This window comes from Phyllostomus discolor, chromosome X, assembly GCF_004126475.2.
Source record: "Phyllostomus discolor isolate MPI-MPIP mPhyDis1 chromosome X, mPhyDis1.pri.v3, whole genome shotgun sequence".
NCBI classification, from domain to species: Eukaryota; Metazoa; Chordata; class Mammalia; order Chiroptera; family Phyllostomidae; genus Phyllostomus; species Phyllostomus discolor.
This window is the reverse complement of record NC_050198.1, coordinates 25,325,260-25,352,431: the sequence shown is the minus strand read 5'-3', so window position 1 is coordinate 25,352,431 and position 27,172 is coordinate 25,325,260. Positions and strand designations below refer to the sequence as shown.

The 27,172-nt window shown below is 40.9% G+C and overlaps 1 protein-coding gene across 1 annotated transcript in view; it reads left to right on the top strand.

The window, feature by feature from the left end:
- The window catches only part of CASK (calcium/calmodulin dependent serine protein kinase), a 441,363-nt gene extending 423,947 nt beyond the window's left edge, over positions 1-17,416 (top strand). Inside the window, 3 exon segments of the mRNA XM_028522590.2 lie at positions 1,187-1,389; positions 8,368-8,451; positions 11,877-17,416. Of these exon segments, the coding sequence (XP_028378391.1) occupies positions 1,187-1,389; positions 8,368-8,451; positions 11,877-12,053 (464 nt within the window). The 3' untranslated portion in view covers positions 12,054-17,416.
- Positions 17,417-27,172: the final 9,756 nt, after the last annotated feature.

Genomic DNA, 27,172 nt, shown 5'->3' with positions numbered 1-27,172 from the left:
GGGCAGGAGAGGGGTAATTCCCTATGGGTTTGGACCCATCCACACAGCAAAGAGTAGCATAAATTTGTTCTTACCACTCAGGAAAGGAAGGAAGCAAGAAGGAAAAAATGGAAATTGAAAGAAAGGTGGGGAGGAGAGTAAAAAGAAAGAGAAGAAAGAGGGAAAAGAAAGGAGGTGGGGGATTGGGGAAAAAAACAAAAACAAAAACAATGTTCCTGGCTTGCCAAGGAAAAATTTTCTAAACTGAGTTTTTTAGTATACTGGTCCTTTTAGTATGCCACAGAACTAGGACTTATGGGCATACATTTTAGTCTATACTCAGTTAGGTAAGGGATCAGCAAACCTTTCTTATAAAGGGCCAGATAGGAAGTGTTTGAGGGTTTGAGAGCCATATGGTCTCTACCACAACTACTCACCTTGTAGCATGGAATTAGCCATGGACAATATGTAAACAAATGAGCATGGCTGTGTTCCAAAGAAACTTTATTTACAAAAACGGACAGCATACCATAGTTTGTCAACTCCTGGTTAAGGTCTTTCTTAACTATTATAGCCACATCTGGCAAAGGTCATTGTGTTTTCAGTATGGTATGCCTTTTTCTGTATTCTAACATTCTCATTTTGCAAGATACTGTAGATGAACAGTACCCAATAGAACTTTCTTTGATAGTAACGGTGTTCAGTATCTGCACTGTCTAGTATAGCAGCCATCATCTACATGCAGCTATTGAATTCTGGGAATGTGGCTAGTGAGACTGAGGAACTGAAATTTTAATTTATGTGACTTTAATTATTTTAGATTTAAGAAACCATATATACTTTTCCTTTTTTTAATTCTTTTTTTCCTTCTGCCTAAGTGCATTAAGACATACAGTGAGTTAACTTAATTTGGGGTCATTTATGTCTTTCTCATGTGATGACCCATGAAAGGAATGAAATAGATCTTATCTAAACACTGAAAGTTTTGCCAAACTAAACAACTAACCAGCTACTGTGGTCTGATATCACACAGATAAATGTGACTTCTACAATTTAGTTCTACAAAGCTACTGGGAGTGGGAACAGAGCATGAGGCATATACTATGGAATCCACAGCTTTTAAGAAGAGATAGGGTTTTGGTAGCTCCATTGAAAACAGGCTCATAAGCTCAGCCTTTTAAACTTCTCTTGACATGTGACTTTGCAGATACAACCAGACCTCCAAAGAAAGATGAAGAAAATGGAAAGAATTATTACTTTGTATCTCATGACCAAATGATGCAAGACATCTCTAATAATGAGTACTTGGAGTATGGCAGCCACGAGGATGCAATGTATGGGACAAAACTAGAGACCATCCGGAAGATCCACGAGCAGGGGCTCATTGCAATACTGGACGTGGAGCCTCAGGTAATGTCTGGCCACACTCAGCCTCCCATCATCCTGCCTGCATGCTAAGCTCAGGTTCTGAAATTAAAAATGCCATCAGGACGTCATGGGTTGCTTAATAACTGAATAAACTCCAGGAAAGTATCAGTAATGAAGGCATCACAGGTTAACAATCTAGCCTACAAAGTAATTGTTACACTCAGGGCACATACCAAATGTTTAAGAAACAGAGACTATTCTCTTACGAGATTCATTATAAAGTACTGGATTGAGTCTGTGCCTGCCAGAAATCCTACAATAATATGACTAAGGATGAGACTCTGGCACTTTCTTATCCCAACAGCCACCTTTACATCTCAGGACAGCTCATGCTAAACCATCAGAGCCTCTGCCAACATCTAAAGTTAATCCTCAGTGAGAAACGCTGACACTGGGGCCTGAGTCTGAAACATAGCACTAGCTTTATGAAAGCAATGTGAGTCAGCCCTGGGGGTGTCCAGTGGAGCCTGAATGGAGCCCCATGGTGATGGTCAGCCTCTGTCATCTCTTTACCAACAGTGCCTGACCCTGAGCTAAAACTAGGAAGGATATGAAGAACTGGGAGAGGATTCAGGGAGCCAAATGCAGAGATGATTAGATGATTTGTAGATAAGTCCTACAGCAGAAGCAATAGAAATTATTACACTTGCAAAGGAAAAATCCGAAGGCCTTACTTCAAAAATTCAGATAAGGTATATTTTCCTCTCTGAGGGCAAACCAAGTGGAAGTGGGACTTAAAGCCCATTAGGAAGGATTTGGGAGTTGGAAACATCAAGGCAGGCTGCAGGAGAGGCTTGTGTGTGTCCAGTGACTCCTGGGCTGCCATTTCCAAAGACCCATTTGTACCAAAAATCCCTTATCACTTATAAATAGAATCAGTATGCCACCTGCTGAAGTGGTAGACCAGCAGCCCTTCAGCAAGCTCCGTTTCATCAGGAGGGCTACCTGGCTATTCCAGGCAAGGAAGAGATTCTTGTTCAAGAGCCACTGTATGAGACTTAGTCCCCTAGCCATCCCCAAATGGAGGGTGGAACCTGAAGTCAGGCAGTCAGGATCTGTGTGACCTGAGGCCTGACAGCTCAGTTACTCAGTGCCAAGACTCTAACATCATGGCCAGTGGGTTCACCCATTTCTGTTTCACAGCACCTGATGGGCCTCTTGAACTTGGAATCTGGTTAAGGGGCTAGGAGGAAAGCACCAGTAGGGTGAGCACTATACAGTTTACTTAACAATTATCTTGGACCTCTATAGAACTAAATATATGATGTATAATGCAGACTGATTTCTGTTTAACTACTAATCCCTCCTTACTAGGGATTGGAAAAATCTTCTGGCCAGGGGTGGCTAGAGGCAAAGTCTCAATCCTGGTCCTGGTCTTCGACATCCTCTCCTTGGGTTCCACACTGGTCTTCACCTGAACGTCGTTTTCTGCTGGTAGTAATGTCTCTAGCAGTATGCTGGCTGCAGGGCTCCTCAGACCCCTCTGCATTTACCTAAGTCCACTTTTGAGGGCTTCTGCCCTACCTGCTGCTGCCACTGCTGCCACCACCACCACTGCTGCTGCTGCTGCTGCTGCCGCCACTCCACTCCTAGTGTCCAGCTCTACCTGTGCCCTCCCCTTGCACAGTCATGCATTGCTCTGCACTGCTGAGCAGGAGACACTTCTCTCAGCCTTATCAAGACATTCACAGCGGTCACTTTTACATGTGGCACTAGGCACCAGAGCACCCATCATCCCAGGCTGGACACAGTCCCTGCTCCCCCTGACTGCTGGATGAGCTCACTGCATTCTTCTCTCCTGCTTCCTGTGTCCCCACTTCTGAGAACCATGATCTATCAGGGCCAGCTACCCCTGAGGACAGGCCATAGGTGCCCTGCTCCCTGCCAGAGCCTCTCAGGCCTGTGGCCCTGAGGACAGGGGTTGCTCAGGTTCTGTTCCTCTCATTGGTCTGGTTGAAAACTCTGATTCCAGGCTCTCCTGCCCAGTGCCACATGTGCCCAGTCTACACTTCTGCCCAGTCCTGCTTTCACACTGACTATCATGTCTGATAGTACAGCTGCAGATGCCCACAGTGTCTCACCTCCTGGGCTTCACCCTGGGGCTTCTCTGCCTTCAGTCTACTCTCCCCCAGGCTTGGCAAGGTCTGCATCCTAACATCAGGATGCCCGTGGCCATGACTGACTTGCTGTCAGGCAGAGCTTCATTGTTCCAGAGAGGCTCTCTCCTTAGGACATTTTTCTCCATGCCCTTCCCCGCCCCACCCAGCCTGCTAGGTTGCCTCCTCTACTGTATCTCATGGACAGTTTGATTCAACCAGCTTATGTTAAGCACTTACTATATCCCAAGCATTGTGTCAAGAGCTAAAAATACAACTAGGAAGGCAAGCTGGTAAGGATGAAATTCCTTCTTCCATGTACATCAGAAACTGTCCATAACAAGAGAAATGCCATGTGGAATTTTTTTTAAAGCCTTCTCACTTCTGTTGATGCTGACACCACTTCCACTATGTGTGGACCATAGAAAGTACCCACCTAACGCTGGTATTCAGGTCATTTAGTTCAGGTCTCATACTCTGTGCCATATTGATTTATTTTAGACAGTTCAGGCCAAATTTAACACATGTCTAATAATACTGTGTGATAAGACATTGTGGCCCAACTTTAAACCTAGAGGACTGTGATAAAGACATTAAACTAGAAAAAAATTATAACCTGGTTTCTTTTAAAATAATAATGGATTGTGTTCCAATAATGCTCTATATTTTGCCAAGCATTAGTACTCCTTACCTTCCCCATGTAACCCCTAAGATAGAGATATCAGCATCTACTTTTGTAGATGAGGAAACCAAGGCCTAACACAATTATGACTTGACCAAAGTTTTACAGCCAACTGAAAATGAGATTTGAACTTGAACAGTTTTAGTTTTAGTTGTTTTTTTTTAAACAATTGATTCTAACCTCGCATTGTGTTGTCTTAGAAGGGTTAACCCTGAGGATCCTTAAGCTGATCCACCTTGCCTGTAATGGTACAAGTATAATCTTGGGGTGGGGGTGTTATTTCAAAAAGTCTAGAAGACAGTCAAACCTAGGGAATAGTATAGAACATATTTTTCATGAAATTAGGCCCCTGACTTAGAAAATAATTTATGTCCCTAAAGCTGAAACTGTAATAGCTCCAGTTTGTAATCAAAACTTACTGTGATGGTTTTAAAATTACATTTTATTCTGATTTATCCGTTTGCTACATTAAAAAGTTACGAGTAGCCGAATGTTTAGGGTTTTGCTTTGCCCACAAAGGGAAAGGTTGTCATCAAGGTGCAGCTGCAGTCTTATTAGGAATCTGTACTTAAAAACAAGAGCCAGGTTCTCAACCAGGGACTGTTTTGTGAACTCAGCTGGCTCTCAAGATTCTTTCTGGGCTCACTGTGCTCTTCCTGAAACCCTTAGAATTTTTTTACAAAATGACTAAGGTGCCTGCTCTTATGTACTTTTTAAGTTTGCAAGCCAAATAAATCTTAAAAGATATCTGCACCTTAGATACTTGGTCAAATGGGTTTTTATTCCTTGAAGATGGTAACCTGAGATTAATTATTATCATAGATGAGCCATATACCATAGATGAGCCATATAATCAATTTATCTCCCCAAAAGAAAACTAAAGAATTAGCTTTAAATGTTGAATTTATGTTACTTAGGCTGTTTGAATCCAGTGTATTTTCAGAGATCTTTCTAGACTCTCAGGAATTCAGAAAAGAGACATTTGCCTATAAAAATTAGCAGATTTATGTCTCATCTAAAGTCAGAAAGGAAAAGGATTTAAAGGTCATCTTAAAGTCACCCATTAACGGCCTGAGGGAAGGGAATCCTTGTGAAGCAATATCATTTCCTGTCCCTGAAATGCCCCTGAACCTCAGGCAAGCTGAGACTGTGCAAAAAATGACATCCACTTGAGACCCCTAAGTTAAGCAGAGAATGGGGACAGAAGCCTTCAAGAACAATTGAGGAAAAGTGTGGTAACTCTACTGAATATATAAGGGCGACTAGACAAGAAAATCTCAGTTGGGATTCAAGAAATCTTACAATTTTTGGAAAAATATGATAATATAGGATAGAGATAGAAAATTAAAGCCATGAAAAGGAGGGGCAAGCAGATATGCTAACCACACTAGCTACAGTGATTACTATGATAAACATGAAATTTAGCTCTGAACTTCCTGGCAACCAGGACAAAAAGGGGGATGTCCTGGGTCCCATAATTCTCATCTAATAAAGTATGCTAGTTCTTTCCTTGGAGTTGATTGCTAAAGGACTATAACCTGATTCTTAAGCACAAGAGGCATTTGACAATGTAATAAGTACAGTCTCCATTGACAGTTTCATGCAGGAAGTGCAGAATGACCTTCGTGTCTTTATGGATAAACACAAAGGAGGCACATGCTGTGTGAAGAGAAGGGTAATCTGCAGGGAGGTAATATTTTCTGAGTAGTGTGCTTTCTGGTGTTGTAATATGGTAGGTAGCAAGCCAGAAGTTAAAATATTCAAAGAATTGTGTGGCTATCAGGGGTAGGGTCACTGAGCAGAGAAAAGACCATTTCATGCCTAGAGTGTCCTTCTCAATTTCATCAGTGAGTTCCATTCAGCATACAGGCTGTGTGGATTTCCATCTGGCACTTGGAGTAGCTTCAGGGATGGAAGCAAAGGTCGGAACTCTGCATTAGGAATTTTTTCCCATCTTATTTGCCCAAAGGCTGGCTATGGGTGGGTGTGCGGCGATGAGGAAACCTTATGTTTCAACTGACTTATAGTCTCCCCTGATTTATGAGCATAGGAAGGACAGGGGGGGAAAGGCCATTTCTAAGTGAAGACCCCTGTTAAGTTCGACTAAGCTATTTATGGACTTTTTCATATACAGTTTGTTCCTTGCTAAGGTCTTCATTCACGAAAGGACTGGCAAATAAACTGCCAATTACCTCTTTCCAATATGAACATATGCAAACTTGAAGAGCTTTCTCTCATGGGGAGTCTGAACCTGTGACTCACAATTAAAACACTTTGGTGGACAGGTAAAACAATGTGCCAGGTTCCTTTAACCCACAAGGAGACACTGTGTAACTAAAATTCAGAAACATAATTCTAATGAAAGTGAATTTGCACTAAAAAAGAAGGTCAAACCCTTTGCTATCCAATTTGCCTCTTATATGCCAGTGTATTCATGGAGGCCAAGAGTCTCTTAAGCCCTGAAAGCATAGTGCCCTCTAGTCGAACCTGCCTTGAAAGGCAAGATAGATTTTGTGAAAATTATATATACTGTGTTACATTTTAATCTTATCATATAGACTGTTTACAGCAAGTACCATTTGGGACATGAAGAAGATAACTAAACAAGATGCAGCCCCTGAAAATCCAGGCACTGCATTTGCAGTGTGATGGGTACTGCAGGTGCATCAGGAGCACATGGGAAGGGCGCCTGACCTCAGCTTAGAACTCACAAAGGACTTTTTAGACCAAAAAAAAAAATCAGTACTCTGTTCAGTAAACACTCAACCAAGCAGAAAGGAGCGTAGGGACAGGGACAAAGGGATAGAAGGTCTAGGCAGAAGGAGTCCTAAGAAAAAGGCCAGGAAGCCAGAGAAAATTTGGCCTTTTCTCGAAGTAAAAGTAGTTTGGCAAGGGCAGTTCATGGAGGGGCAAAGAGAGGCTGACAGGTAAGCATGGAGCAGCTATCGAGGGAGAGACCTGACATTAACCTTAAGGACCATACATTTTTACCCCAAGGCCAAGAGGGGGCAGTCAAAGGGTTTGAAGCAGAGAAGTGATACGTTGGGATTTGTGTTTCCAAAAGATCATTCTGGTGGTAGGGATTAGTATGTTTTGGAATGTAGCAAAACTGGAGGCAGAGAAACAGGTCTAATTGCTACGACAGTAAACCAGACCAAGAAAAAAAAAAGAGGAGGAAAGGAATATGACAAAACAAACAATTAAAAGGCCATTTAGAAAGCAAACTATGTGGATAATGGAATAGACATGTTAAATTCTTGTATAAAGGACAGCAAGATATTTACCCCTGATACATACAAATGAATTACATGTCAGTTACTTCTGAATTCTGTGCCTGTACATGTTTTTGTCCAATAGAGGGGATTTTGTAACTTCTAGGAGTGCCATGTGCTCATGAGGTGCTGAAGCAGTAACCCTTACCAGAATCAACTGTTAGCTACACCATTAGCAGTCTGCTTTGCACTATGTCCCTGCTAAGTCGTAGCTCACATAGAGGTTTCTCATACCTGGGAAGGGAGCTGAAAGAGGCTTCAGAGGTCCCTCTCCCTTGAATGTAGTATCCTCTCATGGGCCTGTGAATTGCCTATAGCGCCAAAGCTTCTTTAGTGGCTCTAGACTCCAGCTCTAGAGAGGGTGTCCCTCCCCCCACCCCGAGCTCCACAGGGGCCTTTCATGAGGGCAACTCATAAGCTGTGAACACAGCCTCACAGTGACAGTGGCAGGATTTGCTAATCCTTGTTAAGCAATTTGAAATTTGAAATGTGAAGCGCACTTTAGATCAGTGGTGAAGCCAGCCTGCTGGTCCCAATCTACCCCAAAATGCATTTTGTATAAATTAAAATTTAGGCTACAACTAATAACCAGGTTTAAGTGAACATTAAACCAACATAATCAGTGTTAACTTTTCTGAAGAAAAATTAAGTCATATTGATTCATGAGATGCATAAGAAAAATGTCCAGTTTGTCACCTTTTATTTGCTGATGGCTATTGTCTATCCTTTGGAAGAAAGGGGAGTCATGTGTTATTTATAAAGTTGGTAAATTTAATCCCTTGCCAAAAATTTCAGTCAAGGGCTTTTTCATCTGTGTAAATTTTTTGTAGACTTGTTTGAAAGTTGTATTACTTATTTCTTCTAAGTCTCGATTGTTTTGTTTTGTTTTGTTTTGTTTGTTTTTACACAGGCACTGAAGGTCCTGAGAACTGCCGAATTTGCTCCTTTTGTTGTTTTTATTGCCGCTCCAACTATTACTCCAGGTTTGAATGAGGTAAGAGTTGATCAGTGTTTTCCCCAAATTAACACACCCACCCATAGTAAGGATCCAGTTGTGTTGTACATTCAAGACCCAAACCTCATGTTATTAAGATGACTAACCGAAGCTCTGCTTTGTTCTTCATGCTGGCCATTAACATTTTCAGAGTTTGAGGTACTCTTTCAGTGTTAGGAATTAGGCCATATAGACAGGTGTGGTTCTTCAAAGATCAAGGTCATTAGGCAAATTCAACCCTTAGTTCCCAGCACCGTCACCCTGTGGCCTAGTCAATGTCTTCTTTAAAGAGTTTAAAACCCCTCACCCTTCCAGGGCAGAGGCTTTCCAGGCAGCTCCCTCCAAGGCTGCCAGCCTGCTCCTCTTCTGATAGGGATTGGGCCAAGGATTGCTTTGCCTAAAGACAGCTATAAGGAATTCATGACCTTGACAGGGCTGTCCAGGTTCCCCAAGGCAACCTCTGGAGTGGAACCCATGCCCCTGGAAACTTCCAGACCTAGGAATAAACTCTTCCCCCATCAGACCAACTCAAGTCTACAGCTGCCACAAAGATGGTGGCTACAAGAGTTGGCTGCACGCGTCTCCTACCAGGCTGACTTAGAAGGCCTTCTGTTTCTAGGCAGATAAGAAGGTAGTTTGGGGATTATTCTTAAGAAAAGACTTCTACACAAAGTTATCCTGAAGACCATTACTTCTACAAGGTCAAGAAACCACTGGAGGGCTCTTGACTCTGTTCAGTAAACACAGGCCTAACTGCCAAGCTTATGACAATAAAACCAAGGCATGTAAATTTTCACTTCATGTACATTTCATTTTTTTGTCATTTCATTTGCAAAAGGGGTATTCCTTTGTGAATGTTACTTTTTTATCTCATTTAATACATAAACATGTATGAAACTCCACATTATGCTTAGTTCTTATCCTTTGGTTGCCATGTACTTTTCTTGAATTATCATCTTTGCTTTGTTTTTGTTTTTTGCCTGTTTTCCTGCCCTTTTACTAATTTTCCATAGCTGCCAAAATGGTGCAGAAAATTGCCTGTAAGTACCAGCTAGGAGGTGATGAAATATAGCCTTGTTTACTTTCATAGACTTAGAATGTAGACATTTTGTTCCCACAAATCCTTGCTTTTGCTGTTAAAATAAAGGCATTTTGTTTTCACTGAATTAAATCCTACTCACATGTAAGTCAAGCCTGCAGATAAGCTGTTGTCAAGGAAGAAACTGTGACAAACATAGCTTCATCCTGTAAGATTTTAAACAGGGAGCTGTATTTTTTTTTTAATAAAGAGAACTACCTTAAACATTTGATGCTCTCAGCTGTAAATTTTCTTCCATGTTTTTATCAGCCTAGCTTTCTGAGCAAATCATAAACTCTACTAGTGGTTTTTGAAGCCCAGGACTTTATATTCCAATAGGGTCCCCTATCCCAGAGAGTAATATGTAAGAATTATTCCTTCTCATACTGGTAGGAAGCACTCATCCTTGGGTGAATGCGTGTTTCCTAAAATGCAGCTACTGCATTGTGTTTTTGGTAAAGTAAAGCCACAGTGAAAATACTATGCTTTTTCAGTGCAAGCAGAAGTGTGTTAATATGACCTTAGGAGGTGATTGATTCACTGAGGTCTTATCAACACTGTAGTGGTTAACACCTAACATTCAAAGCATGCCATGTCCTGCTTTGAAATTCCAGTAGGAGATGACAAAACAGGTAGGACACTCTCATTTGAGTGTCCCCATAGGAAAGATGGAGTTCCCAATTTCCCTGGTGTGTGTCCGTCCCCACCACTGAGGTACCATGATGGAATCAATCAAGTATCACTTTGGATCCCCTTTCCAGAGAGTTGCACCCACAGGCACATCAGGAAGGATCTCTTACAAATAAAAGATGGGCCTTAGAGAAGAGGAGGAGTCCTAAGTTAGCACTGGGTGGCACGGCTTCCAAGTCCCCGAAAGCACCACATGTTTTAATTTTTCTGGAATTCCATCTATGTCATCATAGGCCCCCATTTCCTGGTAGAACTCCTCTGTCTCTTGATTATAGATTTAACACACATCACATCCTATAATGGCCAGCACTAGTCAGCCAAGTGCTTGTTCTTTCAATAACCTTTATTAAGCACTTACTATGTACATGGCACAATGCCAAGTGCTGGGCATAGCACAGGACACACAAGACAAGTTTACGGTCTAGGTGGGGAAAGAGATCCGAATCTAATAACCAGGTATTTAATTGTATCTATGTATATTCTAAAACTCAGCCCAACAGCTCACCTACCTAATGTTGGGAGAAAAGGGGACAATTAACTTGACTTACCAAGTTCCCTGGTTTCAATTTTGAACATGTCCATTGAACGTTCAGCATAACATGATCTGAACCATGAAATGCAGTGGCAGACTTTCTGCTGGTTTGTAAGAGACCATCGTCTTGAAAGAACTGCCATCCTGAGGCTAAAGTGAGACTTGCATGACAAACTAGGGACCCTGAATTTCCTCCTTCTGTGGGCTCACCCTGCTGAGAGTTCTCAAAAGCTGTAGCGAGCCCTGGGAGTTGAGGGAAAGTTCTTTACTATTGCAAAACTCCTTAGAATTCAGTGACTTCTTTTACTTCATAGTGTTTTCCATAAGAGAGTTGCATACTTATGAACAGTGACATTTGGGCATTTCCAATACAGACCAATTTGAGGGGATTCATCAGATGCCAGTTGCTGTTGTATCTGGGTAATAGCCTTATTTCATCCATTATTTGTAACATCCAAAAAGCTTTTGCCTCTGGCACCCACTGTAGTTGAGTGAGTGCCATTATATGTAATTGAATTTCTGGAACATGTTGAGCCTCTAAGTAGAAAAGAGAAAAACACAACTTAATTTGTTTTCCAGAGTCAGGGGCTTCTTGGTGCAAATGCAGCAGGGCTCTAGGGCCTTGTGAAAGTGAGTCAGAGGACCAAGGGAAGGCAGAGGTGGGGTTCTGACTGCATCACCCAAGTCCTCCCACTGACCAGGAGAGTGGCTGGGGATGAGTCGAGCCTGGTGTAGACAAAAGAGATCAGAACAGCACAGCTGTGCTAGTCAGTCACCTACTGACCCTGGGACAGGACAGCTAGTCCCAGTGGGGCAGTGTGTTCACTGAAGAGTGTGTGTTTTCTCTGGTCCATCTGGTTTGGCATGGAGCCCCTTGTTGCATGGTGAGCAGTCTGGGTTGGAAGCAGTAGTTCTGTAACCCTGCCATCCTGGGAACCACCATCTCCTCTGTCACGAAGCAGACTCGGCCTTTTGCCCAGATATGATGCATCATGATCTGGCCTTGACTGTTTCTGACACTAGGATGACTAAAAATGTGAAAAGGGAAGGAATCCAGCTGACTTCTCTCTTTTTGTTTTTCCCCTCTCCCATGCCCACCCCTGCCTCCATCCCATCACCATTTAGGATGAATCTCTTCAGCGCCTGCAGAAGGAGTCTGATATCCTACAGAGAACATATGCACACTACTTCGATCTCACAATTATCAACAATGAAATTGATGAGACAATCAGACATCTGGAGGAAGCTGTTGAGCTCGTGTGCACAGCCCCTCAGTGGGTCCCAGTCTCCTGGGTCTATTAGGCCCATCCCCAGATATCTGACGCATAACTGGGAGCCACCTCATACATGGAAACGCCTCTTTGTTATCGGCCTTGTGTCAGCAGGTCATGGTCCCTAGAGACTACCTAGTTGTAGTGTGACCTACATTTATAATTATTGTCATGTCCGAATAGGTAGGAGGAGAAAAACAATTACACACTAATTTAAAGAGACAGTATCTTTTTTAATCAGTTCTCCTAAACTTTAATAAAATGTATCTTTAAATGTATGTATTATTCAATCCTTTGGAATGTTATATTTTTGGAAATCATAGCCTTTTTATTTCCAAGGCCCCTAAAACTGCACAAAATAGATGCTGCTTTCTATAATCTATTTTAATAATAATAAACAATGATTCTGTTACCTTGAGTGGGGGTGGAACACTACATTCTTTTTAGAGTCTGATTTTATGGATTGGAATATCTTTCTTTCCTTTATTTATTTGAAATAATCAGTCTAGTGATTACAAAACAGTCATAAATTTTTAAAGGCCTTTTTTCTCTTTCTTTTTTTTAGAATAGTATTTTTTTTAAGTCCTTTATGTAACATCCAGATAATGTGATACTGTCTCTTTGAAGCACCCTGTAAACCTTTTAGAGATTTGAAGTTGGGTCTTGACTCTTAATGCATGTGGACAGTCGCGAGCGTTTATGCTGTTGGTGTGTCTGTGTTGGACAAAACGATCTGTAATCTACAGCCAAGTACATTCCGTTCACGGGGCACACCCAGGAGAATAAATAAAATGCTATTATGACTAAGTTGTAAAACCTATGCACATCCCTTGCATTTTGGGCAACTTTATAAAAAAAAAACTGATTTTTATTAATAATCATATAGTGAAATGTGTTTGTAATTTTGTCTCAATTTAATTTGTTGTAAGGTGGGAGGGGGAATTGCTGGTTTCACCATTTCAAATCTGTGTTGTCTGAGAGTATTGTTTTAATTAAGCAAAGAAATGAGGATTTTTAATATGTATTGTAATTGTTTTAAAGCACCCATTTTAAGAGAATATACTGTGCAATGAAGAAACCAGTTTAGGCATTTGCTATAAACTGAATTATTCCAAAAGAATAATCTATAACAGCCCTGTAAATTCCTTTAAAGTGATAACTAACAGGACAGTTTGACCAATTTTTTAAAAAATATACTTCCTTTTATGTGTTCAATAATCAAATGCCTTTGGATCCTTCATTTCATTATAGATTTGTTCAGATATACAGGCTGATAATCTTTGAGATTTTATTATTCATTAGATGCTCATTGAACCATCAAAGGCCCAGGAGTGACTGACTATCAGTTGGCAGGACAACAAAATACTCCGCCAGAGCACAACTCAAACCATGTCTGGCTCCCAGAGCACATGCAGTGTACCCAAGGGCCACCAATGTATCAGAGGCCATCTGTGGTTTTTCCTTCCACTTGCTATATCCCTTGGCACAGGAGAATCATCTTTCCTTGTTGCTTTAGAGGCATTAACCATCTCATCACCCTTACATGAGGCCACATCCTTCCAATATAACGGATTCAGGCTGCGGATTTTCCGACTCTTGCCAGAGGTCAGTGGAAGGTTTTTCATTAAAGTGTCAGGGTGTGTGAAGTGGTTCTACTAACCTGTAATTCTTGAAAAAAAACCATCATGTTTGCTTCTTGTCAGTTAGATGGCCTCATCGCTTTGTGCCTTGGCAGGATGTGCAGGGTGTGTTCTGAGCTGAAAAGCCCCTCTTAAAGGACCACACAGAGAATACATTTGCATATTCCCTTTTACAATGTCATCGCTCCCCACCTACTCTTATTAAATGATGTTGATTTTTTTCTCTGATGTTGTCCTTTGTCAGTGACCAGATGAATCTGCAACTTAGCAACAAGATGTCAAGTGAACTGCTTCTGTTGGTGCTCCATTAGCAGGGTGACCACACCACCATACCAGAGACATCCTGGATGGAGAGAGAAACCCGGAGAGTTGTTTAGGGCTGTGTTAGGATTGATTTGAATCTGCCTGATGTCAAGTCATTCCCGTGATGGTACTGACCACAATCCAGGCTCTTCTCAGTGTGAAAGGGCCCACTCTACCTCTTTATCAATGAAGCACAAAGAAAAATACAACTAACAAATGGGGAAGAGAAACCCCCTCTGGCAGAAACCTCCATGCTCCCACTTGGCCTTTTAGACCAAATCTCCAGAGATGCTTACAATGCCCGGCTTAAGCCACCCGCCACATTGATAAATGTGGATCAAGCAGAGAAAGAGAAAAGCAATGCTAATTTAAATGTCTGTGGTCCCAGAACTGAAAAAGCATGATAGTGCTGGTCCTCTCTTCTGATCACTTTATGCATTCTTGGGGAAGTGTATGGATAGGCATTGTTCTTGCCATTGTGTAAATGGTGGAATTCTTCCATCCAGAACTCGTTCTATCTGACTTCTCAGAGAGGTCACCTATTCCACTAATACACGTCTTCTCTAAAGCAGATCTAGCAGGAAACACTTAAACATCTGAATTCAGGGTAATTTCAGTACATTACTGCTGCTACTACATTACAGTTGTCCGCTAAGTAATCAGAGAAAATTGCTAAAAAGCTGCTTTATTGCTTCCATTCTGTCAGCAAAACCATCTTTTTTCCTTTTGAATACCAGAGGAAATGATTAGGTTGTTAGATTTTATCACTGGTCAAATCAGCCACATTCTGGGGGTTCTCCGTCCTACCCCAGGCCCCCTTCCCACAGAAAAAAGAAGAGGTCTTTTTAATGCACTGAATTATTTGTTAAAAATAAGAAATATCCTGATTTTTTAATCACAAAGCAGTAATTACTTTGCACATGCAGTGTATTCAATTTTAACACTAAAAAGGAAAATGTCACTCAGTTCATCTGGAAGTTTCCCAGTGTCAAGTTAGTATGGCAGCCCTTTAAAATGCAATTAAGTGTATCTCCTGTCAGGTGAGATGGTTTAAAATATTTGCTCAGAGAAGAAAAGAAATGGATGACCTACTTCTTGCTATTCAAATTCAGAAGGCCTCTTTCCTGAGCCCATTCTATTGGTGGCAGAGGATCTAAAGATGGTGCAAAGGCATCACTGTACGAAGGAGGCAGCAAGTGCTCTCCCATCCCCAAGTCCAGTTCCATTTCGCACTGCTGGAGCCAACCAGTCGGGCTGAGGCTCAGTGCTGCAATTGTGTTTGTAAAGCCTTTGATCTCATTACCACAGAGAAGAGTGGGTTGGTTTTGTTTTTAAATTGCTTGTAGTTAATTAAGGGTTTGATTTCATCCCTTAAAAAAGTGAAGCCAGTTGAGCCACCCTTGGGGAAAATGAATGGGAGAGATGCTCAGAGTGGACACTGCCCCTTACGGACAGGTGGCCCCAAGCAATCTGTTGTATTCCATTAATGTGATGTCCTTTTCTTCCTTTTAGGTCCATCTCTTAACTTGGGGCAGAGAGACATGCTGCTATAGCTAGCAAGAAAAATTCTTGATTAAAAAATTCTTAATTATAATGTCTCCCATACTGTCTCCTTGGCAAGAGGAGAAGGCACTGTGCAATCGGCATTCCAAAACAAGCCCCTAAGGTCCTCATTCCTCCTCCTCCTTGTTTCCTATCAAGCTGGTGTATGTGTGTATGCACTGGGGAGCTGGGAAAGGGTTTGTTTTTCTAGAACTGAGCACAGCCTCCTAATTCCATCCTCTTTACAAGGGCTTTGATACTGAGGCTGATTACAGCATGCCATAGGTTAAAAGGTCCCTGAGTGCTTTTCTCTTGTTCTATTCCTCTTAATTAATTCTCCTCTTCAAAAGATATTTTGCTTCTCGCTGCAGCTTACACAAGGGCTACAAGCTTTAATTGTGAATCATCTTATTTAATAGAACTTTTCCTCTTGTTACCCTTTAGAAGTAAGGTTTTCCTCTCCACATGGTGTCTTCAGTTACAGGACTATGCCCAGAAGTTTTGATGCTTGATTGGCTTTGCCCACACTCACTTATCAGTTCGCCTTAAACTTGGAGCAATTGGAAGACTCAGGTCTTCCAGCTTAGTGAGAGAAGTTTAGCTGTGACATGTACAGAAAGTAGAAGAGAGGGAGAATAGTATGCTCACCAGTCCACATCCCTTTTATCTGGTCTTTTCTCCACCACTCTTGGGCTGCAGAAGGCTGGCAGACCCAGCCCACAGAGAGAGGAGGAGGGCCTTACCATCTCTAGAAGAACCACTGCCAAATCTTCGCTCCTGGAGGGGAGTTGAAAAGCCAGAGCTCCCACCACCTCTCACCTAACCCCTCCATCAACTCTCTTGAACCTGTGCAAATGGACCAAGCAAAAGAAAATGGAAAGAGATGTTTGTCACCACACAAGAGACCTCATTTCTGGCCCCAAGCAAAACTTCATATCTGTTTGTGCTCAGAAACTTGGAACTTTACTGTCACATATATGTTAGTTCCAGTCTCTCTGGCACGTGATGTAGGGAGTGTGTCAGCGTTCTCACCAAGAGAGGTCTGGAGGTGTGATTACCTCAGGACACAGGATGTGCACTCTCTTAGAAGGAGGTCTGTTTGGGAGTAGAAATAGGCATTCCTCCACAGTGAGTCATCCCACCTATTGTTTTTTCCATTTTGAAGACACCAGGAATTAGAGGAATTGATTTGCAGCTCACCTGTGTCCTGGAATGGCACCCATGCAGGCAGGTTGGAGACTGCAGGGGCAGCAAGCAGGGTGACTGAAGCAAAGGCCACACAAGCCTCACGTGCTCAGACCAGAGTATCACGTTTAATTGCAATGCAGGTACGTCGCCATTCAAACTCAGTACTGGGGTTGTTTTGCATAAAGTTTTGCCAACGCGTTCTTTTTCTGTATGTATAATTGCCTTTTTATAAAAGGTTTTGAAGTATTGTCTCAGTGATAAAAAGAGAGCGATGTTAATGGTTGTTGTATATTTCACCGTATCCAATTGTAACTATTTGCAGGGTACAGCAAAGCCTTAGTGTGCAAGAGCGTTTGTGCAGGAGGTGTCCTCCAACACCCAGGAGGTGAAGGGATCGGAAAGGTTCGGATTCTCTGTAAATGTCCCACTTTTCTTTCTCTCTGTGTGTATCTATTTACATGCCTTAGCACACGCCCTCCCGCCCTGATCCCTTTGCCCTGTCGCCAGAACTACCAGAACGCTGGTGCACTGCCAGACAGTACAAGTCGATGGAACCCTAATCAGTTATCTCTTATGTGACAGGGGAGGAAGAGAATCTTCATAGTATTCTTTGTAGCATATACATACTTGTAGGATGCTGTGTAATGGGAAACCATAGAATTGGGCTTTTGTCATTTCAAAGTTGGAGAAATGTATGAATAAAATGTATAAAACATGAAAAGGTACTTGTCTCCTCAGATTGCAGGCCAAACAGGTTGGGGACAAACCACACAAGGGCTAGAGGGAGAGGAAGTTCCTCTCCCTCCCATAAAGGTCTGGGGCAGCTCTCACGTTCCCAGGGTCCACCCTGGCAGTCTTGGCCTCCAGGAGGCTGGTGCAGACTGTGGCACAAGAGCTGTTCAAGTTCAGTTGTTTGCATTTGAATGTAGACTTAAAATAGCTTCAGGTTTTTGTTGTTTTTTTTTTTAAGAGGGAAAACATGCTGCTTGTTTGACACTGCAGAGAAAGCCTCAGGAGGAAGCCTTGCTCTTGGGTGGTTTGCTTTGGTGGTTTCCTGAAGTCTGAGATGCACCCCCTCACATGCCTCAATGACCTACTTTACACCCTCCCTTCTCTGTCCTTGTCCTAGGCTCTGCCCAAGCAAAGAACCATGGTGCCTTTAGACACCCACACTTGCATGTGTCCAAACACGCATACCCCCCCAAAATAGCCCAACCTGAAAGTGCTCACAGCTCACACTAAAAAGACACATATTAAGAAAACATACACTAGGAGTTTAATTGCTTGACCCAAATAAACTTCATGCTACCAAAAATATATAGTAGAGTCTATATTTAGGCATAAGAAATTGAGCCCCTGGCCTTGTGATTCATGGAACCTCAAGTCATCTTCCTGCAGACTTCTTACCCTCAATGGAGAGAGCACCAAAAGCATAATCTACTATGAAGCTTATTTTTCACACTTTGTGGCATTGAAAACACACCCAGCATGCCAATATTAAGCTGGTAGAAAGGAATAGAAACATGTATTTCTGTAATTTTCCCAGTTTACAGTCATATGATAAGCTGAATAAACAACACCAGGTATCATTCCATGAACTGCTGCTGCAGAGACTGGGAATCTGCAAAAAGACTGCAACAAGATTGGTGCAGCATAGAGGGTAGTAACCTTGAGTATCCTGAGGTAGCAAGTTCCCTAATGACAATGTAGTAGTTCAAACTAGCAACGCAGCCAAGGGCAAAGGTGCTCCAGGAGAGAATGTTCCAATAGGTGGCACCTGGCTTTATCAAGGAATGAGCACAAGACACGGGGCCTGCAGCCAAAATCCCGTGGTTTTGGCAGTGTCGGGGATCCTGCACCCACGATATCTGCTTTCCATGATCCTCCCCCATCTTAACCTTGCATGGTGTGGTACCCAGAAACAGTTTTGCCACAGACACATTCTTAGGCTGGACCACTAAAAGCATCACTACTGCTGCCATTTCCCTCTTCACATCCCAGAAAGCAGCTTTAGCTCCACCTTGCCCTCACCACTTGCATGCAGAGAATCCAGCTCTCTTCTGCCACCAGCCTGGTCTGATGAACAGCTTCAGAGGGGACAGCCCGTTGGGGCCTCCCATGTGGCTCCAGGCCCTCGAGATGTTAAACTGAGGCTGAAGATGGGTAAACCCACACTGTGCACAAAGCACAACACCTCACCACAGAATTTCCTCTAAAACTGTCTCAGGTGGTGGAAATGTTCTATTTCTTGTTTGGGGTGGTGGTTATAAGGTGTATACAATATGTGAAAACACATCAAATTGAACACCTAAGATCTGTGCATTTTATTATATATAAAAAATATTTCCATTACAAAAAAGAGAAACTATCTGATCATCTTTGCAGCAGCCAAAAAGAAATATTTCACAAAATTCAACACGCGTTCTAATTTAAAAGCAAACAATAACTTTTTTAAAGATAGAAGATATCCTTAGCATATAAAAAAATAGCTATTTCAACCTACAGCCAACATAATCCACCTAATAGGGACACAAAATGTGTTAAAATTGCCACTAACTTTTGAATTACCTAAATAACACATGACCTTCAAGAATGATTAGAAAATATGGACAAACAAAAAGTAGATATTCAACCAAATTATGCCACTCAGCTGCTATAAATACTGTCTCTGTCAGGCCAATACACACACAAAGTGGTGGGCAAAAGTAGGTTTACACTTGTGAGTACACAAAACAGAGTTTATGCTTGTATTATTTATGAGTTATTGTATTATTTGTAAACTACATGGCCTACCCCTGTCTATGTGTATATATATTTGTATTTTTCAGTGCACTGAGGGAGTCATAGTAAGCACACTGCTCAATGACTTATCTAACATGCCCTCCCTCCATTATCATTTCATGTTCACTATAAAGCACTGCCCAGAAACAGATCAAAGTATAAATGTTGAAAAAGACAAAATTGCCCATGTTGCTGATAATATCATTGTACACCTTAAGATACAAAGAGAACAACTGGACATCTATTCAAGTTAATAAAGAGCAGATTAAAAAACTCAAATTTCAATAGCATTATTAGGTATTGGCAATAAAGTTGCACAATTTTAATCATAAAAAGGATGCTATTCTCAACTGCAGCAAGTTTTTTGAAACCAACAAAATCCAGGGGATTTATATGGAAGAAAATAAAATAAAGCTGCACTGAGAATATAGAAGACTTGAATAAGCAGAGAGAAATGTTTTTGAATGGAAGAAGTAAAAAATTTCATAGCATTATTTTTTTCCAAATCAATGCGTAGGTCTAATACAATACCAAGTCAAAATCCAGGCAATTTTTGAACCTTTACAAAATGATTGTTCATCTAGAAGAATAAACAGTGTTTTTTATTTTAATTTGAATTAAAGGAAATACTAGGGAAAAAGAATAAATGGGGGGTGAGTGGCCCTTCCAGATTTGAATGTTCTAAAGCTAAGACAGTTAAGACATGATACACCACAATTAGTTTCAGACAAAGAGGTCAATATAAAAATTAACTAATAGAAAATGAATATGTATCTGCCTAACACAGACACTCCTGGTGGTACCAGACCATTTTAATGGAATGCAATTTGCATTAATATATACATGATTACATGTATAATGATTATAGCTATCATTGCTCAAATGAAGCTAAGGTAGATGGAATCTACTTAGAGTTTTTAAAGTGAATCAATGCCGAGTATTCTGCAGATGACTTTCTGATGGGGCCAAACCAGAGGATATGCCATGGTAATGGCTGAAGGCTGGGAGCACCCCAGGCCAAAGCCAACAGCCCTCCAAGTCTAGGTTGGCCCTGTGACTGGGCCTGGCTGCCACCATTAAGCTCTGATTCTTCCACAGCCTGAGAGCCTCCCACCTCCCTGTGAAGACAGCATTCTCAGCCCAGACAGACCTAGATGGGGAGGATCCTATAGTGGCAAAGAGGGAAAAAGAGGCAGCACAGAGTCAAAGGACACCTCATAACGTGTCATGAAATTCAGTCAGAAAAATTTATTCCCCTTAAATAAGTGCTTTGGATTTCTGCCCAAGAACTCAAGCAGTCAGCTCCAGGTCACTGTGCTACACAGGTCATTCTTCTAAACCAACTACAGTGGCAGAGTTGTACTGGGTCAAAAACAATAAATATCTTAAGGGGAGAGTTGTCAAGCCAGAAAATAAATTGTATTAGCTCAGTTAAAGTGATAAAGGCAGTGTGCTAGGAGAGACATATAGACCCAAGGAACAGAATGGAGATCTTCAGTGCAGTGCTGAAATCGTGGATTATTCTATTAAATTATTCATATAAAATTTTTCAGTTACATCCCCTACTTCACCATACATAAAAAATAAAATTTTTGATGATTAAAACATCTATGAAAAGTACATCTTTAAAGTATAAAATATTATAAATATGTATGTGTGTTTATAAATATATATTTTATTCAAATATACATTAAAATATATTTACATATATATTTTTTATGACCTCAGGGTAAGGAAGAATCTCTTAAACAAACTCCAAAATGCACAAACTATGACAAAAAATTGATTAAGTTGCATTAATTTAAATAAAAACTGAAAAATTCTGTTTACAGAAGACACCATTAACTAACTGAAAAGATAAGCGACAGATGCTATCAGAATCCATGCTTCATAAAGAACTTCTAAAAATTGCTTTTAGTCCTGGCTGGTGTGGCTCAGTGCATTGAGCACTGGCCTATGAACTGAAAGGTCACTGATTCAATTCCCAGTCAGGGCACATGCCTGGGTTGCAGGCCAGGTCCCCAGTAGGGGGCACATGAGAGGCAACCACACACTGATGTTTCTCTCCCTCTGTTTCTCCTTCCCTTCCCCTCTCTCTAAAAATGAGTAAAGTCTATAAACAAAAAAGAAAGAAAGAAAAATTGCTTTTACAAGGAAAAATATGAGCGAAGATATGAACACAAAATTCACAGAAGATAACATCTGAATAGCATTTCTTGAAACAAATAGTCAGGAAAATTAGAAATGAAAGTCTTAATAAGAAATTAAACATTTCACTAATAGCAGATTATGTAATTTGTACCTAAGACTACTAAAACAGCTAGTTGAAATATGAAAAACACCTGTTTGGAGATATAAGCAAATTAACAAGACAGTGAAAAATTATAGAACCGAGATCTGGGAGAAAACTAATACCCAAAGGAGTGAGCATTTAAGGCCACTTATGTTCTGGAGACACTTGCCCATTCCAGAGGAGGAGGCCAAGAGGCTGAGCCGCACTTATGATGGCTTCTCAAGGGTGGGGAGAAGGGACTGGAGTCAGAGCATGTCTGAAGGTGGGATGAAGAAGGACTAATGAACTTCCCTCCCTTTCAGTGGGGACCCTGAAAGTTTGCCTCCTATGGGTAAGGGTGAACCACTGCTCTGCCTCAAACTTTCTGAAACCCTGACATTTCATTGAGGTGATCTTAGATTGCTTGTGCCCAGATGTGTCACAGAAGAAAATGTCATTTCTCTCTGGTGGAAGATAGCACCCTAGGCCTCAAATGTTTTCTACAAATAAGTTAACAGACATAATGTCTGACAAACCACAAAAGATAACTAGGCATATGAGAAAGAACAGGTAAATAGGTGGATACATCTGTATAAAAAAATTACAATAATGTCTTTTTAGGGTTTAAATCTACATAGACTTAAAAATAGAGCCTAACTCTGACATCTAAATTGGGAAGACAGTCAACAAAGTTAGTATGTCTTATAGTCTAACATGTCCAGGGGGAGTTAGCATTAATTAATGTTAGTCAAGGATGTAAATTTAGAGTAACCACTAAAAGAAAAATATAAAAGCATATAACTGCCAAGCTAATAGGAGGTAGAATAATAAAATATACTAAGTCAATCCAAAAGAAGGCAAGAAAGAAATAGTACAGAACAAGAGGTACAAATTGAAGGTCCTTAGTAAAAAGGTAAATGTAAACCCAAATATGAGTATATTTTTTAAATTTCATTGAATTCAAATATACTAAATGCTCCAATTAAAAGAAAAATATGGTCAGGCTGTACTTTATAAAATTTTAGCATCTAGACTTATGAGACACATTGTAAGCATAAGATAGAGAAGGGTTTAAACTAAAAGGACAGAAAAGATACAAGGGGGGACCCATAAAAAAAAACAGAATTATGTTCTGGAGGGTGGGCCCCTTGTAGTACAAGCTTCCCCCACTAGGGGAGTGTTCTAGGAATCGATCTGTATCAGTGTACCAGTTGGCATTGTTGGAGAGTATGCATTCAGCCTCAGTGAATGTTTTTGAAAACTCAACACATTTGCTCATTTCATGATGGGTGATTTAGGAGTGCACCTGCCCACACAGCTCTGAGTGTTCAGCAGTTTTTGACCAAAAACAGCATGACCCATATGCCCTACTCTCCCTATTCACCCAATCTCGCCCCGTTTTTGTTTCCCTGACGAAAAAAGTCCTTAGAGGGAAACGTTTTGCCAATGTGGAAGAGGTGAAACAAAAAATGGCAGAAGCACTAAAAGGCATCAAAATCAATGAGTTCAAAAACTGTATTGAGCAGTGGAAAAAAGTCTCGATGGGTGTACTGCATGAAACGGAGAGTACTTTGAAGGTGACTGAAGTTTACACATATAAAAATAAATATACAATTTTTTACAAATACTGGTTTTTTGGTGGTTTCCTTTCATATGTTATGAAAACACTTTAGATAAAATAGACTTTAAAGCAAGAAGCATTACTAGAGATCATTTCCTCATGATAAAAAGGTTCAATTCACTAAGAAGATATAATAATTCTATATTGGTAATCATCTCATAATCTAGCCTCAAAGTAAAGAAAATAATTCACAGAATTTCAAGGAGTAACAAACAAATCAATATAATAGTGGGCTATTTTAACATACCTCCCTCATAACGATAGACAAGCAGGAAAAAAATTACTACAGATATAAAGATGTAAACAATATCAAACACCTAGGAATAAATCTAAAAAAAAAGACATGCAAGACTCCTATGTAGTTTATAGTTTATAAAACATTGTTGAAAAACTTGAAAGAAGACCTAAAGAAAGAAATATATAATAGTTTCAGATAAAAGGTACAATGTTAGAAAGATATCGATTCTCCCCAAACTGTTCTACAGATTCAATGCAATTTAATTGAAAAGTCTAACAAGTTTTGTTTGTTTTGTTTTGTTTGTGGAAATTGACAGGCTAATTTTTAAATCTACATGGAAATTTCAAGGACATAGAATCATCAAGGCAATCTGGAAGGAGAACAAGATGTGAGAAGTTCCTCTAACAGCTTTTAAGACATTACAGAAGCAACAGTATGTAAACTAGTGTAATGTTGGCATGAGGACAGATATATAAACCAATGAAATAAAACAGAGAGCCCCAAAACAGTCCCAGCACATTTTGGACACTGGTAGAGAGGTGACCAGTAGGGGAAAAATGATATTTTCTTTCTTTTTTTTCCAGTTTTTTCTTTTTCTCTGTTTTTCTTTTTCTATTCTTCAATTACAGTTTGCATTTAATATTGGGTTGGCCAAAAAGTCCATATGTTTTTTTTCCTTAAAATAAAAGACAGATTTTTCATTTTCACCAATAACTTTATGGACTTGGATATTTTGAGTATGTCGCTATCTCCCAGTGGTATAACGTTGATTGTTTTCAATTAATGTCTCGACTTGATTACTATTTACTTTAACTGTTCTACCTGACCATGCAGCCTCATGCAGCGAAAAATCTCCAGCACAAAACTTCGCAAACCACTTTTGACACATTCAATCAGTCACAGCACCTTCTCTTTTTGCATTTCACTTGCATTTTACCATTCTTGAAATAATAAATAACATGCCAAAAATGTTGCTTATTTTCTTCCTTCTTAAGTATTAAAATGGTCCGAGTTGGTGTGGCTCAGTGGATTGAGTGCCAGCCTGCAGACCAAAGGGTCACCAGTTCAACTCCCAGTCAGGACACATGCCTGGGTTGTAGGCCAGGCCCCCAGTTGGTTGTGTGCGAGAGGCAACTGATGATGTATCTCTTGGACATTGATGATTTTCTCCCTCTCTTTCTCTATCCTTTCCCCCTCTCTAAAAATAAATAAATAAAAACTTTACAAGAAAACATCAAAATGCCTACACAAAAATTCACCAATTTTGATGTCTTTTTAATGCACACTGATATGACAGCTGTCACAATACATTCTAACAAAATTGTTCCAAATGAAATTAAAGACAACTAAGCACTACTAGTGCCATCTTACGGAAAAAAAGAACAAACTGACTTCCGGCAAGATGGAGGAATAGGTGGACGCACCGTACCTCCTCGCACAACCAAGATTAGAAAACCAATAATTTACAACAATAATTTACTATCAGAATAACACCCAGATCCGGCAGAGGATTTATCTGAATGGAAGTCGGGCAGCCAAGAAGTTGAAGTAGACGCGTTCATCCGGACTGGTAGGAAAAGACGAGCCTGGCAGGCGCGGGGCTGGCTTGGGTCGGCGGCGCGCGGAGGTCGGGGGAAGGTTTGGCGCGAAATCGGCGCAAAAGCCATCCGGGGGTGCAAGAAGGCAGCGGTGATCCCTGAGTACGCAAGCTGCGGCTGGCAGACCCAGAGGGGCAGCGATTGTGGACCAGGGCAGAGCTCGTGGCCCAGAAGCCCAGACAAGGGTCTGAGCCCAGAGGAACGGAACTACCGCCATTGTTTTCTCCCGCCCCGCCCCGCCCCCACATATAACGTCACAATCTAGCGACTGGGGTGCCCAGCCCCGGTGAACACCTAAGGCTCCGCCCCCCACTGTAACTAGAGCAACCAGACCGGAAAAAAAAAGGAGAGACAAGGGGGAAAAGAAACCATGTTTTCAACAGAGCAGATCAGTCCCCCAGGACTCATCCTTTTGAGCGACCAAGAATTAGCCAGTCTATCAGATGCGCAGTTCAAAACACTGGTGATCAGAAAGCTCACGGAACTGGTGGATTTTGGACGAAATTTAGATGAAAGAATGCAGACTACCATAAAACAGATGCAGGAAGACACGTGGAGGAGAGCCAATAGTGAAAGGAAGGAATATGAGTCTCAAAACAATACAGTGGACCAGAAGGAAGATAGAATCAACCAAGCAGGAAAGCATGATGAAATAAGAATTCAAAAAATTGAGGAAAAGATTAAGAGCATCCAAGACACCTTTAAACGTTCCAATATCCGAATTATAGGGGTACCAGAATTGGAAGGGGAAAAGCAACAGATTGAGCACGTATTTGAACAAATAATAAAGGAGAACTTCCCCAAGCTGGCAAAGGGAACAGTCTTCCAAGAAATCCAAGAAGCTCAGAGAGCCCCAAAGAAGTTGGACCCAAGAAGAAACACACCAAGGCACATCATAATTACATTAGCCAAGGTAAAAACAAAGGAGAGAATCCTAGAAGCAGCAAGAGGTAAGGGGACAGTCACCTACAAAGGAGTTCCCATCAGACTGTCAGCTGATTTCTCCAAAGAGACCTTACAGGCAAGAAGGGGCTGGAAAGAAGTATTCCAAGTCATGAAAGACAAGGACCTACATCCCAGATTGCTCTATCCAGCAAAGCTATCGTTTAGAATGGAAGGGCAGATAAAGTGCTTCTCAGATAAGGTCAAGTTAAAGGAGTTCATCATCACCAAGCCCTTATTTTATGAAATGCTAAAGGGACTTATCTAAGAAAAGAAGATAAAGAAAAGACATGTATAGTAAAAGGACAGCAAACTCACAAATATTAACAACCACACCTAAAGCAAAACCAAAAGAAACTAAGTAAACAATTAGAACAGGAACAGAACCACAGAAATGGAGGGCACATGGAGGGTTAGCAGCAGGGGGGTGGGAGGAGGAGAGAGGGGGAAAAGGTATAGAGAATAAGTAGCATAGAATGTAGGTTGAAAATAGATAGGGGGAGGGCAAGAATAGTACGGGAAATGTAGAAACTAAAGAACTCATAAGTATGACACATGGACATGAACTAAAGGGGGAAATGTGGGTGGGAGGGGGGTACAGGGTGGAGGGGAGAGAAGGGGGAAACGGGACAAATGTAATAGCATAATCAATAAAATATATTAAAAAATTAATTAATTAATTAATTAATTTAAAAAAAAAGAAAGAACAAACTAACTTTTTGGCCAACCAAATATTATTTTGTATTAGCTTTAGGTGTACAACATAGTGGGTAGATAATCATATGCTTTACAAAGTGGTCTCTGATATTTCAAGTATCCACCTGGCACCATACATGGTTATTACAATATTATTGACTATATTCCCTATACTGTACTTTACATCCTGTCACTATTTTGTTACTATGAATTTGCACTTCTTAATCCCTTCACCTTTTTCACCCAGTTCCCCAACCCTTTCTCCCCTCTGGGGATGGTATTTTCAATAAATAGTGTGAGAACTTTGGATAACCATGTAGAAAAAAATA